This window comes from Camelus bactrianus, chromosome 17 (assembly GCF_048773025.1).
Source record: "Camelus bactrianus isolate YW-2024 breed Bactrian camel chromosome 17, ASM4877302v1, whole genome shotgun sequence".
Lineage (NCBI taxonomy): Eukaryota > Metazoa > Chordata > Mammalia > Artiodactyla > Camelidae > Camelus > Camelus bactrianus.
Window position 1 is genome coordinate 41,025,959 of NC_133555.1, and position 17,726 is coordinate 41,043,684.

The 17,726-nt window shown below is 54.8% G+C and overlaps 1 protein-coding gene and 1 long non-coding RNA gene across 9 annotated transcripts in view; one reads left to right on the top strand and one right to left on the bottom strand.

Annotated features, from left to right (window-relative positions):
• LOC123614284 (uncharacterized) overlaps positions 1–4,634 on the bottom strand; it is a 17,510-nt gene extending 12,876 nt beyond the window's left edge. Inside the window, exons 1-2 of one of the 3 annotated variants that reach the window (XR_012500078.1) lie at positions 4,422–4,634; positions 3,898–4,135 (exon numbers count right to left, since the gene is read on the bottom strand). This is a non-coding gene — a long non-coding RNA (uncharacterized LOC123614284). Of the gene's footprint in view, positions 1–3,897 lie in introns of all 3 variants that reach the window. The other 2 variants (XR_012500077.1, XR_006721628.2) reach the window with 2 other exon arrangements.
• CSRNP1 (cysteine and serine rich nuclear protein 1) lies at positions 3,624–16,742 on the top strand. 6 transcript variants are annotated; one of them, XM_074345201.1, is made up of 5 exons: positions 3,626–3,744; positions 11,317–11,568; positions 13,443–13,702; positions 14,167–14,481; positions 14,594–16,742. In XM_074345201.1, the coding sequence occupies exons 2-5, from the start codon at positions 11,355–11,357 to the stop codon at positions 15,572–15,574; spliced, it is 1,770 nt and encodes a 589-aa protein (XP_074201302.1). In that variant the 5' UTR covers positions 3,626–3,744; positions 11,317–11,354; the 3' UTR covers positions 15,575–16,742. The 6 variants fall into 6 exon arrangements, with proteins under 6 accessions (XP_045365720.2, XP_074201302.1, XP_074201303.1 ...); XM_074345202.1 differs by lacking the exon at positions 3,626–3,744 and adding an exon at positions 3,760–3,783; XM_074345200.1 differs by lacking the exon at positions 3,626–3,744 and adding an exon at positions 4,782–4,955.
• Positions 16,743–17,726: the final 984 nt, after the last annotated feature.

Here is a 17,726-nt window from a genome sequence, read left to right on the forward strand (position 1 = left end):
GCATCGGAATGAATGGAGGGCTTGTTAGAACACAGGTTGCTGGGCCCCGCTGCCAGACTTTCTGATTCAGTGGGTCTCGGGAGGACCCAAGAATCTGCATTTCTAACAAGTTCTCAGGTGATGCTGATGCTACTGGTCTGGGAGCCACACCTTTAGCCTGTTTCAGGGACTAGGGTGGGTGGTGAGATGGGGGCTTGGAGAGGTGAGTTCCTTTGAGGGAAAGGAGGAAGAGGCACGGTGGAGAGGTACAGGACTCTCCCCAGGACTGGGAAGAGGAGGAGGGTAGAGTGGGATTGTCCCCAGAGGGATGTTTGAGCCTCCTAAGGGGATAAGACCTTAGTCCTTGTTCCCAGCATCACTAAAGACTCCTCCCTTCCCTCCCCACAACCAAGGGTGGCTCAGAAACAGCAGAGCCCACCACCTACTCTTGGTGAATCCACAGGCATTTACAAGGGCATGTTATCACAAGCAGACAACCTGGACAGAGAGCCAGGCCATCCTAGACAGAGGAAGCCGTCCCCATTCCTCAGACAAACCCCGGAGGCAGCACATGGGAGGCTGACGGAGGTTGCAGGTCTTCTGGGGACTTAGCTGTTTTGATTTGATTTTGAAAAATAGTTTCTTTTCAACACAGGATGCTGGGAAAACTAGATATTCACATGCAAAGGAATGAAGCTGAACTTTGACCTTATATCATATACAAAAATTAACTCTGAATCATTCAAAGATGTAAATGTCAGAGCTAAAACCATGCAAAACCACGCAAGAAGTATGAACGTCCCTGCAACTAAGAATCATGGTGGAATAAAATTCTTACACTAATTTCTCTTAAGTGGAGAGAAACCCAAACTGCTGAACTTGACCTTTCAGCCTCAGGTATCCCTCACTGGTCAGGAGGCAGACTTACTGGTGGAAGCCTGAGAACAGTGGCATCCTTTTCACAGTTATAGCACCATGATTGTCACCCCCTACTCCCCTCCTTTTATCAAGGTAAGACTTACATACAGTGAACAAATCTTAAGTATAGGAGTTGAATTTTTACATATGTAGTGTCCAAGCACTGTCCAGAACAAGACATGGAACGTCTCCAGCACCCCAGAAGGCTTTTGTCACCTTTCCCAGCCGATACTCCTGAAGGTAATGTTATCTATCACTATGCATTTGTTCCACCTGTTTTTAAACTTCATATAAATAAATGGAATCATAGTTATTCTTCTTTTGTGCATGGATTCTTTTAATCAACATAATGTTTTTTAAGATTTATCCCTGTCATTGTATAAGGCAATCATTTGTCCTTTTTCATTCCTGTATAATATTCCATTATATGATAAATCACAATTGTTTTCACTCACCTATTAGACATTTGGGGTGTTTCCAGTTTTAGGCTGTTATAAAGCTGCTTGTGTCTTTCAGTGGACATAGGCACATTTTTCTCTTTGGAATATACTGAGTAGAATTACAACATTATAGTTTGGCCTTGGTAGGTACTGCCAAATTATTTTCCAAACTATCAATTCACCCTCCCACCTACAATGTATGATAAAATCTGGCGAATTCTCAATCTTGCCACATTTTGTTCCTTAAAAGAAATTGTTCTTTTAATTTTAGTCATTTAGATGGAAATGCATCATTAATTTTTAATTTTTAAAATGGTTTATTTAAAACTAGTAGTAATTTTTTATGTACCTAAAAGTGGGTGGTCTGTGGACACTGAATGTTTGAGAAACTCATCAGACTCTCCTAAGTATTCAGAAATTCCCTGAGGATGTGTGGGTGTGTTTTTGCCTATGTATGTGCCATAGTCACAGATCGATGCTGCTCCAGACCCCACCCTCCTTGCCTTGGAACAGACCCTTCGTTTCCCCACCAACAGGAAGAGCTTAGTTGGGATCCCAGAGGAAGATGTTTCCCATCACCAGCAACATCTGGGGAACATCTGGTAAGCCCATCCCAGGACAGGGTGATGCTTGTCTAGAGAAAACACATCATTTCTTTGATTTTTTTTTTTACTTGCCTATATTTGCCCTTATTCTTTCCTTCTCTTCCTGCCTCCCAAACCCCATCACCCACTGGGCTCCCTGCTCTAAGCACCCCCTCCAGCTCTAGCCAATTCCCTGCCCTGGATTCTGTCCTGTCTGGTTTCCCTCATACACAGCCCAGCAGGATGCAAACCGAGGCAGCCTGAGACCCTCATAAACTCCAGTGCTTAACCCTGCCCAGTTCCCTCATTAGCAGGCAGCATCTTCTAGAAACTAACTCAAGGAATGTTGAAGGTGGGGTGGGGTTCACTGGTCCAGCGTTCCCATTTTACAAATTGGAAGACTTAAGAGAGAGAGAGAAAGACAGAGAAAACTAAAACTTCACTGTAGGTCCCAGAGACTCGCTCTTTCTCCTGGGGACCTAGCTAGCAGATTAGAGGCAGGAAGGAGGAGGCAGTGGAAGAAATGATTCCATGGGACCAGTTAGGTCTGCAACCAGCAGCCACAGGGGACAGCACAGCTGAGTATTTGATGGGGGGGTGAGAGTGGGTGGGTGGCCACCAGCCTCACAGCCCTTAAGGGCTGAGTCACCTCTAGCAACGGACACTCAGCTCTGTAGACCTTAAACACACTCTTGAGCTGTCTCAGCCACACCCATGGCTTCACCGGCTGTATGCTGATGACCCTGCCATCTCCACTTCCAGCCCTGCCCTTTCCTTGAGCGTCAGCTGCCTTGTACATATGTACTAGGCAGACTTAATTTATTCAGTACATTCTTAACCAGCACAGAGGATAACCAGACACAGCCTCTGCCGTCCCAGTGCTCACGGACGACTCACAAAGAAATGCACAAGGAAACCATACAACTAAGTAGGTGCAAGGCAGGTACAGGCTGGAGATAAGCATCTTTGGAAGTTTAAACCAGGATGAGCAGGACACACCCCAAGAACTGACTGCTGGCAATCAGGGCTGGCGTGCAGTTATCAAGGGTGTGGGGTAGGAGGGCAGAGGTAAGGGTGGAAGAAACTTAAGGCGGTACAGAACAGAATACTCCGTGTGCAAATTAAAACCACGTGCAGTTGTACAATGTTAAAGCACAATGTACAAATAAAAAGATCTGCACACATTAAAGATGTTAAAACGGAAGAGCAGGAAAGGGAGTGGGGGATGGGAGTTTGAAGAGCGGGAGGTGAGGCCGAAAAGGTGGGGAAGGGATAGATTATTCTGGCTTTGTAGGCTCCACGGAGTTAAGACTTCATTCTAAGGGCTCTGGGAAGCTTAGCTTCAGCTGTCTGTCCAGACACCACCCCCTGCAGGCCCCCCAGGTACACATTCAAAGCTTTCTGGAGGGACAGGAGCTGTAGCGTCCCCCAACCTGCATTTCTCCTATGGTTCTTCCTTGGAAAGGTAAGGGGCAGGCAGACCCCTCCTGGTCCCCCTCTACATACACACCCGTGGCTAAAGAGGGGCCCTCACCACTATCTCTACCCTAGATGCCATCCACGCAGGATAGGTCACCTCCAACCCCCACCTGGAGTTAGGTAGAAAGGAAATCCCGAGGGCTGGGCTAGTCACAGACAGCATTCATCTAGGACAGTCAGAAAGAACCCAGAATGCAGCGGGAGCTCGGCTGGGAGGGGGAGGATCAGACTCCCACGAAGGCTCCCTGGAGGAGGCAGTGCAAGCTGAGACCTTAAAGGCGATGGGATTCTGCTAAGCGGCGACAGGGCAAGAAGGTACCCCAGACGAGAGAACAGCAGCAAAGGTGTGAGGGTAGAAACGCTCAGGGGACACGGGACACATGGTGGGTAGGATCTGACCAGCCGTTGGGTAGAGGGGGAAGGGTGGGGGTGTGGGGTGGGGGAGGGTGGCAGTGGGGAGGGGAGGGGGGGTTGCTCCTGGGCCAGAACTCACTGACCTGCCGGCGCATGCACACACTTTCCCCGGCGCAGTAATACAGTGAGAGTTGGCCTCTAGTCAGGAAGGCCTTGGCGGGAGCAGAGAAGGCAGTGGGCCATTTTAAGTGGCCAGGGTCTGGCTCAGAAGAATCCAGCCGTTTTCTTCTTTTTTAGGGGAAGGATGGTGTGGTGGTGCGGAGTGATGGGAGTAAGCTGGTTCCAGGAACCCCAAGCTCAAGGCTTCTGTAGAGTCTGGCCCTTGGGTAGAGGTGAAGGTCAGACTCAAGGAGGACCTCCTCCCCCTACCCCCTCCCTGAATCCCCACCCCCCACCTCTGGTTCATCTCTTGTCAGAGTTTACTTTCCTGGAGGATCTGGGAGTGGGTGGTGCGGCGTTGGCGGAGGAAGGAACGTTTTGTTGGGATTATAGTACACTGTCTCGGACGGGGTGAGGGTTAGGGCGTGCAGGAGGCCTCGGCTCTGCCACTGTCTCGCCGGGGGGCCTGACGGACGCTCCGCGCTGCTCCGGGCGTCAGTCTACCCACCTGTAAACGGGGGCCATGAGGTGAGGGGGGCGAAGTTTGCGACCCTGTTCTGCCGGCCCTGAGCGTCGGCGACTCTCGGAAGGTGCGCGGGAGAGCACCGGGGAGGGCGGCGGAGGGGCGCGGGAGGGTGCTGGGGGCGGAGAGGCCTCGGCGCTGGCGCGGGGTCAGAGTCCGCCCGGAGGCCCTGCGGACGCTGCGCCGGCTGGGGCGGAGGAGGGGGCGGTGCCTCCGGGGCGGGGCGGGGCGGGGCGGGGCGGGGCGGGGCGGCGGGCGGGAGGCCCGGCGTGCGTCAGCGCCGTGAGCCCCAGAGTTTTCCACTGACGAGGAGGGCGGAGCGACGGGCGGGGCCGGGAGCAGCCAGTCTCCCGCCGCCGCCGCCGCTGCCGGACGCTCGGAGCGAGGGGCTGCTGGGCCGACGGCTGCCGGCCCGGCGGGCGAGCGAGCGAGCGAGCGAGCGCGGGGTCGCGGCGCGGGGGGCGTCCCCGGCCGGGACGCGGATCGCTGCGCTGCCCTTGGCTAGTGTGGGGATCTCAGGTAAGCACCGGCGGCTCCGGGCCCGCGGGACAGGACTTTGAGGAGGGGGCGTCCCGCGCTGGGGGCTCTGCTTTCCAGCCCCTGCCGTTTGCCCCCTATCACTCTTCGTGGGCGATGGGGCCGGGCAGCCCGGCCCCGGACTGCGCGCCATGGCCAGAGTCCGGGCAAGCAGCCCGGGAGGCGACAGTCGCGGGTTTTCCGGTCCCCTCCCCCGCCCCGCCTTCGGGACCCCGAGAGGTCCGAGCACCCCGAGCGCCGGACAAGTGGCGGCCGAGTCGGGATTGCGCGCGGGTGGCGGGGTGGCAGCGGGCGCGTGTCCTCGGGTGAGTTCCCTTTTGACCTAGTTGCCTGAGAACTTTTCAGAAGTTCCTCGCGTGGCCGGAGCAGGTGACATTTGTCGCCTTCCTCCTCGGGCTCCCCCCGGGGGCGGGTGCCGGGGCTGCGGCGAGTGCCTGGCGCCGGTCAGGGAGGGAGTGGAGGGATGAGCGAGGAGTGAGGCTCCGTGAGTCATGGACCCCAGGAGGGAGGGAGGGAGGAGGAGGGATTGTGTCGTACGCTCACCTGTTTGTCAGTCACCGTCACACGCAGAGGCCACCGCTGTGAGTCACGGGCGCAGCTACACCGGCCACCCGCGGGCACACGTAGGCTTCTCCCACGCGCGGCCCCCTCCCCAGCACGTACGTCCTCCCTGTCCTCAGTTTCCCCTCCCCGGGGGCCCTTTCATCGGCACGCGCAGTAGAGATGCCCACACCACAGCAGCCGTCACACACTTAGTCACTCCTGCTCCCTGGCACAGTCACACACAGCCCACACTCCTGACACGGGAGGGTCCCTCTTCGGTTCTACTGCCCACCCGACACCTCCACTCAGATGTCTCACAGTCCCGCGAGGTGGAACTCATCACTAGCCCCCAAATCCTTGACATCACTGCCCTCTTCTGTCCCTATATCCAGAGGTCACCAAGTTCCTTTCCCCTTTCTCCTAAGCCTTTGGCCTGTCATCTCTCACCTAGCTCTGGCAGCTCGGTCCAACCGGTCACACCCCCTCCTGTCCCAGTGCTGAGCCATCTTTTTAAAATGCAAATCTGGTCTTGTCACTCCCTACTTAACCCTTCTGTGGCTTCCTGTGCCCTCAGGGTAAAGCCTGCTTCGTCAGCGCTGGCTCCTGAAAAAACCCCTTCCCCCTCACCTCTCTGGCTCTCCCTTCTCAAGTCCCTCGCACCTGCTGTGTCCCTCTCTCTCTTTCTAGAACTTTTCGCACATCCCATCCTTTCCTCTGAGAGACCAGTCTTCACCCCCAGCTGTACCCCTCCTGCCCTCCATCCCAGCAGTCAACAAGATTCCTAACTCTGATTATACTCCTCCCCACTAAACTCAAAGCTTCAAGGTGGCTGCAGGAATGTATGTCTTGCTCCATGTGTGCCCAGGTGTCTGACACAGGGCTTGGCATATCATGGGCCCTCAATAAATGTTTGTTGGGAATGAATGAATGAATGGAAGTGAAGGAGTCTTGGTGGGGGAAGTAGTGGCTGTCAGGTGCAATTTCCCTTCTGCAGGAGCAATTGCCTTATGTAGCCAGCAAACATTTGGCACCTCTCCAGTGCCAGGCCCTGGACGCCAAGGCTGAGGAACTGTCCCCTCCCCCAGGGATCACTTTCAGAGGGAGGGGTGGGGGAGGGGTGTGCCAAGGCTTCCTATCTGCCCTCTCTGGGCTGCCCTGGCTGTTTTTCTAGCCAGCCCCCATGCCCACCCCACCTTCTCCCAGGAAGGAGTTCCTCGGGTCCGAGGTCATGTGACCCCAGGTGTCGGGGGTGGGGGGGTGGGGGGGGAACTGACCTGGCCAAGGCCTGGGGCTGTGAGGTTAAAGGACTCATTCTTCAGGTTCCTGAAAGGGAGTGGAGGCAGCTGAAGGTGCCCCACTTCCCAATAGCAGCTCTGACTGGGTGCTGGGGCTTTGGGACTGCTGAGGTTGAAGAGGAGTTGGTGTGACAATTCAGAGGCCTGAGGATCTCCGCACCCAAATAGCCTTTACTTGCTTGGTGTCTAGGATGAGGTGGCCTTCCCTGAGTTCACAGAGTGTGGTCTGAGGGTGTAGACAGTGGTGGTGAGTTGGATGTGGGGGTCACCCCCTCATCACAGGCTGTCAGCTCCTGTGTGTGGTGGCAGTAGGGCGGCCTGATTCTCAGGGCCCAGGCAGATCCCGGAAGAAGCCTGGTTCTCCTTGATTCAGGGCCTGTCTCCGGGGCTCCTCGGGGGTGTGGTATTTCTGTCTGAGCCAGCTCCTGGGAATTGCTTTTCTTTCCTCCAGGACCCTCGGAGGGGGCTGTGCTCACCCTGGGAACAGTGCCACGGTCAGGAATCTTGATTCCTGGGTAGCTGCTTAGGGCCCCTCCCCCACCCTCTGACTCACTGTCTGACACTTTTCTTGGACTCTTTCACTATCTTTCATTCCTTTTCTGACTTGGCCTCTCCTTGTCTCTGGCTGAGGCTTTTTGTCTCATCTGCCTCTGCCTCTCTCAGCCTCTGGATTCCCAGGTGGGACAGCCAAGCACAAGACCCAGGGGCTCCTCCTCCTCCCCCAGCATCAGGGAGGAGGTAATTTCTCACTTCCAGTTCTGCAGATTTTGCTAGGGGCTCATCACTAGAACCTGCATCATGGCTGTGGCTTCCCTGTGTCCCGGTTTCCCTGTCTACAGCCTTGGAGTTTATAACCCCCTCACCTTAAGCTCTCATTCTGTAGACATCCCTGAGGCAAAGCCAGGGTGTCTGGCTTGAACCTGCATCCTAAGATACCTGTGTTGGCACCTGCTTGCAGCCTGAGCTTCCTGCTCCTGCCCTGAGGGCTGCCCCCTTCTGGGTACTCTTCTTGCTGAAACCTTCTGGCACAGGCTGGGGGATGAGCATGTGCCCTGCCTCCAAACTAACTGTGAAGGAGCAGGAGAAGGGCACACTGACCAATGGCCCCCAGAGCCTGGTGTGCCTAAATCTTATCTCTGTTTATACCTGATCTGCAGTGCCAGCCTGCCTACCCTTGATGGTCCTCAGGTGCTTTGTCTGTGCCAGACTCCATTCCAGGCACAGGCACAGTGACAGCCAGGCAGAAAGGCCCTCAGCCTGGTGTGAGGAAGATGAGCTGTGAGGCCGTTGCAGGAAGGGGCCATAAGGGCTGTGATCGGGGAATCCCAGGGCCCAGGGGAGCCCAGAGAGGCATGTAGTGGGGAGGAGTGAGGGTTTCAGGGAGGTCCTCTTGAAGATGACTTCTAAGGGGGGGTGAGGCAGGGTTCCAGCTTGTGCAGAGGCCAAGGGTTGAGCAGGTCATGGCCATCAGGACAACTGCAAGTTCAGCTGGAGTGTAAAGTGAGGGGGTCGGGAGAGCCTTGCATGATGAGTCTGGAGGGGAGGCAGCAGCCAGATGTGCTTTAGCTTCTCTTGGAATTCTGGGCTTGATCCTGAGGGCAAGCTCCCCTAAGGGGAGCTGAGGAGTGATTCTAAGCCTGAGAGTGGCAGGTAGATATGTGGTTTAATAAGATCACTTTGGCTGCAGGGTAAAGAATGGCTGTGGGGAGAGGACGAGACCAGAGGCAGGGGACATGGGTAGTAGCTGTGGGACAGAGACATAGGGGTAATAAAGCTGCAGAATTGAAGGTGACATATGTAAATGCATAAAGTATATGAGTCCTGTGTGTACAGTGAGATGAATTTTTACAGTTTTAGACACCCACGGAACTACCACCCGGATCAACATAGAACATTTCCAGGGCCCCCCAGAAGATTCCCTTCCGACTGTCCCCAGTGCATGCCCTTCACAGCTGTCGGGGTAACCACAATTCTGACTTGTATTGTCACTGATTGGATTCGCCTTTTCTTAAACTTCATTCACGTGTATTCTTGTGTCTGGCTTCTGTCACTCAGCATAGTATCACAGAGAGTCATCTGTGTTGTGTGTATCCAGAAGCTCGTTCTTTTTTCACAGTGTAGAATGACACATTCACTAAGCAGTTACCACTGTTCTAAGAACTTGACATGTATGGGTTCATGTTTACCTCCCAACCCTATAAGGTTGTAAGACAAAGAATTGAAGACACAGGGGAATTAAGAAACTTGCCCAGGGTCATCCAATGAATTGAGAGCCAAGCCAAGGTTCAAATGGCAGCAGTCTGATTCTGGAGTCAAGTTTCTTAATGCTGGGTGGCCTCCATGATTCCTGCCAAGTCTGTGCCTGGCCCTGTGTGGATTAAATGAGCTAATGTGTGCTTCCAGGACCCGGTGATTGGATGTGGATGGAGGGAGACAGGAAGGGGTTGAGGATGACTGCAGGTTTCTGGCTTGAGTAACTGGGTGGGTGGCAGTGCTGTTACTAAGATAGGGAACACAGGAAGAGGAACAGATGGCATGGGGGGTGGGGAACAGAGACAAGGGGTTCGATTTGAGGCCTGCAGAATTTTGTTTCTAAGGGATGACCAGGCAGAGACCAAGTGGGCATCTGGTTTGGGGGAGTCTCAGGCATGTGATTAGGGAGGCATTCAGCATCCTGTGCACAGCATCTGGAGTTTAGGAAAGGATGGGGTCTCCCAGCAGGATTGTGGTGGGGACGAGATGTGTGGGTGTGGTTTGTCCAAGCGTGTTTGTGCGTCTCAGTGCCTCTGTGCTCTGTCTGCATGTGTGTATATGTGTGCCTGCCTCTGGGCCATGCATTCCCCCATCTCCTGGGAGAGACTTCAAGGTCAGCTGAGAGCTGGGTTGTTTTTGTTTGTGGTTTGACCCTGGGGTGGGGGGTGCCAAGCCTGAGAAACTGCTGAGAAGCCCCCGGAAACACCTGTGTGTCCTCTTCCCCTGGGCCCAGCGTTATTGGAGGATTGGCAAGCCAGGGAGCTTCTCTGGCTGCTCTTGTCCCTGTGGGGAGAGGCTGTCCCTGGGGTGAATTCCATCCAGTAAGTCGATTGACAGCATACCACCCCAGTTTGGGATCCAAGGACTTTGTGGGAGGATAGGCAAGGAGGGATAGGGGTGTTTAGAAAGGACACCTGAGGAGGGGAGATGGCCAGCCTTCTTGTTGGTTTTTCCTGTTCTCTCTCATTTCCTGTGATGGCAGTGGGGGAGGGGCTCCCAAGCACTGGGGCCTCTGCATCGTTTCCCCTTCCTCCTGGTGACCTCCTGGGGCCCAGCCCTGAGTGCCGCAGGACCACAGAGAGACAAGGTAGCTGTGCTCAACCCTAAGGACCGAGTCCTTTGGGGATTCCCAAGCAGTGGGAGGGGCTATTATTTGCTGCAGCATTTAGTGGAAGGAACCCCAAGTCCCCTCCACTCGGAGGAGGCCAGCCGGGCTGTGCGAGTCTCTGGTTGTATTCCCATGGAAGGCTGAGACCCTTAAAGGGAAGACACAGCAAGCAGTGTGTCCTGGGGTCACCCAGCTACAGACAGGAGAGAGTGAGAAATCATCTTGGCCGGTCAGTTTCACTAGAAGAAGGTTTGTTGTGTTTTTTTTTTTTTTAAGAGAAAAAATAATTTCCGTAGGAAGTTTGTAATTCAAACTAACAGGGTTAGATATTGGGAGTGGAGGGCAAGGTGAAGGTGAATTTCGAAGATCAAACAGGAGATACTAAAGAGACACGAAGCCCAGGTGGCTCTGGTCCCACAGTCAGGCCTGGAGGCAGGGGACTTCTGTGTGTGGGGGTTTCTGAGGGAAAGTCTGAGCAGCAACTTCACTGGAGAGGAAGGGCTCAGGAAAGTTCTGCGTCTGGGAATCAGGGCCAGTGTCAAAGCCAGCCTGTTCCCTGACGTGCCCTGGTCAGCCTGGCCCTGAGCAAGGGCCCGCCGCTGGTGTGTGCAGGGTGGCTGGTGTGTGCAGGGTGGCGTATCTGTGGGTGTGCGGGGGGCAGGAGGAGGAGGAAGCCGAGTCACCGTATGAGGGCTGTGCAGGCTGTTGGCGCGCAGACGGCCTCACACACACAAAGGCACACAGATGCAGCCGTGTGAATCACCCAGCCCGTGAGTCAGCCCCCAGGATTCCTGTCGGGGAATGAGTGAGGCCAGGCTGAGGTCTGTCGGTCCATCTGTCGGTCTGGTGTATGCAAGCGTGTAGGTGGGTTGGAGGGGGTTGTGGGGAAGGTGCCTGGCGCTGTCCCAGGAAGGCTTTGGAGCAGAGGTGGCTAGAGTCTGCAAGTGCCAGAATGTGGATTTGGACCTTTGTGCTCTGTCTTGTGCAAAGAAGGAAGCCTCCTGGAGATGGGGCCTGGCATGCAGAGCTCTCCAGGGAGGCCTGGGCCACCTTGGAGGGTGGGAGGGAGAGGTGACAGCGGGGGCTGGGCGCCCATCTCCTGTCCTCAGGCCTGCCATCTAGAGCTTACCCTTTCCCATTCCAGGCTGTGTGTGCCCAGACCCCAGAGCACCCCTCGCCACCATGACCGGGCTGCTGAAGAGGAAGTTTGACCAGCTGGATGAGGACGCCTCCTCGCTCTGCTCGTCCTCCTCCTCTTCGTCCTTCTCCGGCCACCACTCTCCCTCCTGCTCCCCGAGCTCGTCAGCCTCCCCCGCCTGGGACTCCGAGGAGGAGAGCCCCTGGGATCAGATGCCCCCACCTGATCGTGACTTCTGTGGCCCGCGAAGTTTTACCCGTGAGTCCCTCTGCCCCTGGGGACCCTGTCACACACCTCCTTCCTTCCTGAGGCCGAAATCAGGAGGCCCCGTCAAAGTCGTCCCAGCCTCTGGAGGTCGTGTCCCCATGGCTTTAACTCCCCTACTTGGCTCTCCACTTCCTCCACTTCCGTCGCATGGGTCACTCAGGAATGCCCCCTGTCCAGAAGCACTTGGGCCCAACTCAGTTCACCTTTGACCTTGGGACTCTCCAGCTTCGAAGTCATCTGTTCAGGGCAGGGCTGCTCAGTGGCCCTGGGACCTTCCCGCCTGGTTCCGTCTTTTAGTTCTAGTTTCGTTTCTCCAGCTGGAAGGAACCCTTTCCTCTACCAGCTGAGCTGCCCGAGTCCCACGCCTCATGCTTCTCCGCGTTGGGGCCTGTCAGGCTAGTCCCTTGCCTGTCGAAATGCTGTTCGGCTTTGCCTGAATGCAATGAAAAGGTTTTTCCCTAGTTATTTTTCCAGCTTGCATAATTCTGATTCCAAACTGACAAAAGATGGCCCTAGAGTAGTGTTTCTCAACCTTGTTTTTCATTATTGCACCCCCAATTTCAAGGAGCCCAATTAGACATTTTTTCCCTAATCATCCCCACCGTGACATCTTAATACTATGGATATGTCTGTTTATGTACTATATGCATATCTGTGCATTATACGTAGAAAAGAGTAATTTTTAGCAGATAGAATGTAACAGTACGTTAACTGACTAAACTACTATGGGTTTTCTCTGGAAATATAAGGATGTTTAATACTATAAAATCTAATCATATAGTTTACTGTGACTGTGTCAGAGGAGGGAAAATAGGAGAGCTGCTGTAGATACTGAAAGAATATTTTATAAAATGCAACATTCCGTCTAGATAAGACCCTCGCTAGGATAGGAAGAAGAGAATTCTATGCTAAATGGTTAAAAAAAAAAAGAAGAAGAAGAAGATATGTCTCAACCCCAAAACTGGCATTGTGATTAATGAGGAAATACTGGAAGCAGTGCCACTAAGTCAGGAACAAGATGAAGACACTGTCACCACTGTTAGTTAACCTTGTTCAGGAAGTGCTGGCCAATTCAGTTAGCAGAGAGGATGAGAATTAAATATATTGGGTGAGGACAGGCAGAATTGCCATCATTTGCACGTGGTTGACTACCATGTGGTGAATTTAAGTATATGTATACAGGAAACCTAGTAAAGGGAATTCCTTCAAGTAGCTGGATATAATATTAAGTTTAAATATATGGAATTGCCAAGATTTGATTATTTTATGGTAATTTCTTATGGCTCAACCTAATAAAAATCAACAAATACCAATATGCGTATTGAATAAACCAATACATAGCTTACTAATCAATATACTTAATAACTTATAAAGGGTAGACCTTTCAAGGCCTGTTGCAAAATGCAGAAGCCATAAAGGAAAAGAGCAATATATCTTTGATTACATAAACCTTAGAAATTATTTTGTAAAAGGCCATGAGCAAAAATAAAAGACTGAAATATTTGTGTAGATAGGTTAGACACATGATTACCATGTCTAATGTAAAAGCACCTACAAATCCATTTTTTTAAACTATAGAAAACTGTACAAGGGAACTGTAAATGGCTACTAAAGATGGGAAAGATGCTTAATCTTACACATGCTCTCATTTGGACTGATAAATAACAATAAGCCAGTGCTGACAAAGGGTGATACTGGATTTTATCAGCTCCATTCTCAGCCAGGTTGGCTCCTAAACTCAGGTCCATTTCTTTTTTGGGAGGTGGGTGGGGTGGAAGGAGAGATATAGTTCAGCATCATCTTCTAGGGGCCAGGCCCTGCCTCACAGAGAACTAATGCCTGCCCCTCCCCTGCCTGCCCTCCAGCCCTGTCCATCCTGAAGCGGGCTCCCCGGAAGCGCCCAGGCCGCGTAGCCTTCGATGGCATCACCGTCTTCTACTTCCCTCGGTGCCAGGGCTTCACTAGCGTGCCTAGCCGCGGCGGCTGCACTCTGGGTATGGCCCCTCGCCACAGTGCCTGCCGCCGCTTCTCGTTGGCTGAGTTTACGCAGGAGCAAGCCCGGGCACGGCATGAGAAGCTGCGCCTGCGCTTGAAGGAAGAGAAGCTGGAGGTGCTACGATGGAAGGTGGGGAGACCCTCCGTGGCCCACGCCCCGGGGCAGCTCTGAAGTCCTGGCCTGGGTGGGGGGAATGGGCACAGGCGTGGGGAGGTGGATGCTGATTTGCTCGTTGTGTATGTGGGGAAAGAGGTCTGGGGGGGCTGTGATTGGCTTGATCAGGGTCTGCTGCTGAATTATCTGCAGACAGATGTGTTTGCTTGCTGCAGGGCAGGGGGTGTAGTGCCCGAATCTGTCTGACCTCACTGGGGATGGGGAGTGGATAGGACTTGGGGGTTGGTGTATCTGTCTGGCTGTGGGAGGGGGTATGTCCATGAACTGGGGAGTGACAGAACAGGAAATCTCTTTGCAAATGCCCCGAGGGTGTGCTTTTGGCTCTTCGTTTGCCATGGCATCCACAAGTCCCCAACCTGGGGGGCATTTAAGTGACCGATGGCGTGCCTCTCAAATCCCTCCTGTCTCCCTGGACACAGCTTTCAGAGGCTGGGGTACCCAAGACGGAGGCCGGCCTGCCGCTTACAGTGGATGCCATAGACGATGCCTCTGTGGAGGAGGACTTGGCAGTGGCCGTGGCAGGCGGCCGGTTGGAGGAAATGACCTTCCTACAGCCCTACCCAGCCCGGCAGCGGCGGGCTCTGCTGCGGACTGCGGGTGTGCGGAGGATCGATCGTGAGGAGAAGCGAGAGCTCCAGGCTCTGCGCCAGTCCCGGGAGGACTGCGGCTGTCGCTGTGACAGGGTCTGTGATCCTGAGACCTGCAGCTGCAGCCTGGCGGGCATCAAGTGTCAGGTACGGGGGCCGGGCTGGGCTGGGCTGGGCTGGGAGGGTGAGCCTGAGTTGGGGGCTTCTCCGAGCTCCACTGGATCCTCACCCTACCCCCACACCTTTGCTGTCTTTGCAGATGGACCACACAGCATTCCCCTGTGGCTGCTGCAGGGAGGGCTGTGAGAACCCCAAGGGCCGTGTGGAATTTAACCAGGCTCGAGTTCAGACCCATTTTATCCACACGCTTACCCGCCTACAGCTAGAGCAGGGAGCCGAGAGCCTTGGGGAGCTGGAGGCCTCAGCCCAGGGTGGTGTACCCAGCCCTGGGGAGCAGGCCTTGGCCTCCACATTCCCGCTGGCCAAGCCCCCCGTGAGCAGTGAGCTGGGAGACAACAGCTGCAGCAGCGACATGACCGATTCGTCCACAGCCTCGGGCACCAGCGAGGCCCCTGATGGCCCTGCCCACCCGGCCCTGCCCGGCCCTGGCTTCCAGCCTGGTGTGGACGACGACAACCTGGCTCGGATCCTGAGCTTCAGTGACTCTGACCTGGGCGGAGAGGAGGAGGAGGAGGAGGAAGGGGGTGTGGGCGGCCTGGACAACCTCAGCTGCTTCCACCCAGCTGACATCTTTGGTACCAGTGACCCCGCTGGCCTGGCCAGCTGGACCCATAGCTATTCCAGCTCCAGCCTTACATCAGGCATCCTGGATGAGAACGCCAACCTGGACGCCAGCTGCTTCCTCAACAGTGGCCTTGAAGGGTCAGGGGAAGGCAGCCTCCCTGGCCCCCCAGTGCCAACCAGCACGGATGCCCACCAGAGCAGCTCAGTGGACCTCAGCTTGTCTTCCTGTGACTCCTTTGAGCTGCTCCAGGCCTTGCCGGACTATAGTCTGGGGCCCCACTACACCTCCCGGAAGGTGTCTGACAGCCTTGACCACCTTGAGGTGCCCCACTTTGCCTTGCCTGCCTTTTCTCCCCCCGGGGATGCCAGTACTTGCTTCCTGGAGTCCATCATGGGCTTGTCTGAGCCAGCTGCGGAGGCCCTGGCTCCCTTTGTGGACAGCCAATTGTTTGAGGACACTGCCCCGGCCTCACTGGTGGAGCCTGTGCTGGTGTGAGGGCTACAGTGCCTTTTTCCGGCGCCAAGAGTCCTGTTGCTGCTTCATTGTAATTTGGGGGCTCCCTGAGGTCTTTCTGTATGTATTGGCCGGCTCCCATGTGGGCACTCCTAATTTTCGTGCAACACTCTGGATTGATTTATTTATTTTTGTAACTTTCTGTGCTGAGGGGGGTGGGGGGGGTCCCCTTTTGGCTGCCCAGCCCCCCTTGCCCACACCATCTCCTCCATTTCTACGGCACGGGCCAGGAAGAAATGTGGCTCCCCTGGAGCTTTGTAGACTCCTCTTCTGTCTTGTATAATGTTCCTCAGCCCAAAGACAGCCAGACGGGGAGGAAATCAGCCACTTCTTATGGCTTCTCCTGCCACTCTGAGCCCTAGACCCATGGGTGGCTGAATCTTCTGGACTGTGAAAACTGTAATTTATTTCCATAATTTATTTGGAGATTAGGTGGTTTTGGCCTCTCCTCTCTGACTGGTGGGCAATGCTGGGCTTAGGGTGGGGCACAGACCCCCTGTGAGTCTTTTTGCCTTGTAGTCCTGCAGCCCTGCCCTGTCCGGGCTTTGGGGTAGACCAGGCGTGGATTTGAGCCCTCTGTCTAATATGGCAGCTTCCTGGCTCTGGATGGCTGAGCAAGCAGGGGCTGGCCCAGGACAGTGTCTGGGCAGGGGGAGGGGCTGGGCTGACCAACCGTGACCAAACCCTCTTCTGCCCCATGCAGCCCCCTCTGCTTCCTGTCCTCGGCCCTGCCTCCCTCCTTCCCCACCAAAGTCCACAGCCTTTATCCTGCGCCCATCAACGCAGGAGGGGGAAGCAGGAGGCCCAGAGAAGGTAAGGGGCTGCCTCAGGGCCCATCGCACGCCCCTCAGGGCCTTCTGGGCACTGCACTCCAGCCTGGTCCACCTGCCTGCACCCTAAGGCCAGATGGCTGGGGCGAAGGGTGACTATGGCTTTTATGCCATTTGTTTGCTGATGTTGAATTTTGCATCATAATTTCTATATTGTCCCTGAGTATTAGAACTATAATTTATTCATTTTTCTGTGTCTGTGCCAAGAAGCCCAGGCTCTGGGCCTGCCCTCTTGCCTAGGAGGCCTTGCCAGCCTGTGAGCTTGTGGGAACACCTTGTACCTGAGCTTACAGGTACCAATAAAGAGACTCTATTTTTAACTGTGCTCTGCGTTTGTGGATCTGGGAACACATTTTTGGGACTGGGAGCACGGGTACACCCTCCGGAGGCAGTGGGGAGAGACGGGGAGGCAGCGGAGAGGGAGAGGGAGACAGGCCCTGCCGGGCAGTACAGACACTAAGGCTGTGTTGGGGACAGAAGTGGGGGACACAACACATTGGGCCTCTTCCCATGCCAGTCAGTTAACTTGGAGACAGGAAGCCAGCTAGAAGAGGCTGGCCAGGCAGATGGAGCCGTTTTCCCCTTGGATGAACCCATCTCCAGTGGTCACCTGGGCAGAGGTAGGGAGCAGAAGCAGGGCAGTCTTCTGGGACAGGGCTACCTGCTTGGGATGGGTGAGGGCATACTTGCTGCTCACCCACACTGAGCTGGGTCCTGGCCCTAGGATGAAGTCATACCCTCTCGGTGGGGGCGGGCAGTGGGATTGTGGCTGGTGGAGGCCTTGTGTGGGACTGAGTGGCTGAGGTCCCTGGGGACTTGAGCACCGGAAGCAGCAGAACCTCATCCATCTGCACCAACCAGACCTGTCTGACCTGTCCCTGGCAGCTCGGGCCAAAGGCCAGAAGAGCAGGCTGCACCCTGCCCTGGGGAGCCCCAGTCTAGGGGCCTGTGGAGCAAGGTCGACCTCCCCTCTAGGAATGGTCGTGATTTATACAAGCACTGGGAGGGGGCACCAAAAAGAGACCTGACTTGGGTCTCCATTTCTTGCTCTAATTATCTGCCTCTGGGCTCCCCTCATTTCTTCTCTATGGATTACTGGTTAAGAGCAGAGATCCAGAGAGCTGGGGTTCAAATCCCAGCTCTTCTACTAACTAGTGAGGTGACTTGTGCAAATTACATCCCCTCTCTGTTCCTGAGTGTCCCCAATATTGTCCAAATAATCACACTGCTCACCTCATGTGCTTGCTCAGTTCATACGCACCCAGCACTCAGAGGAGGCCCTGGAATGTGCAAGCCTCGTGTGC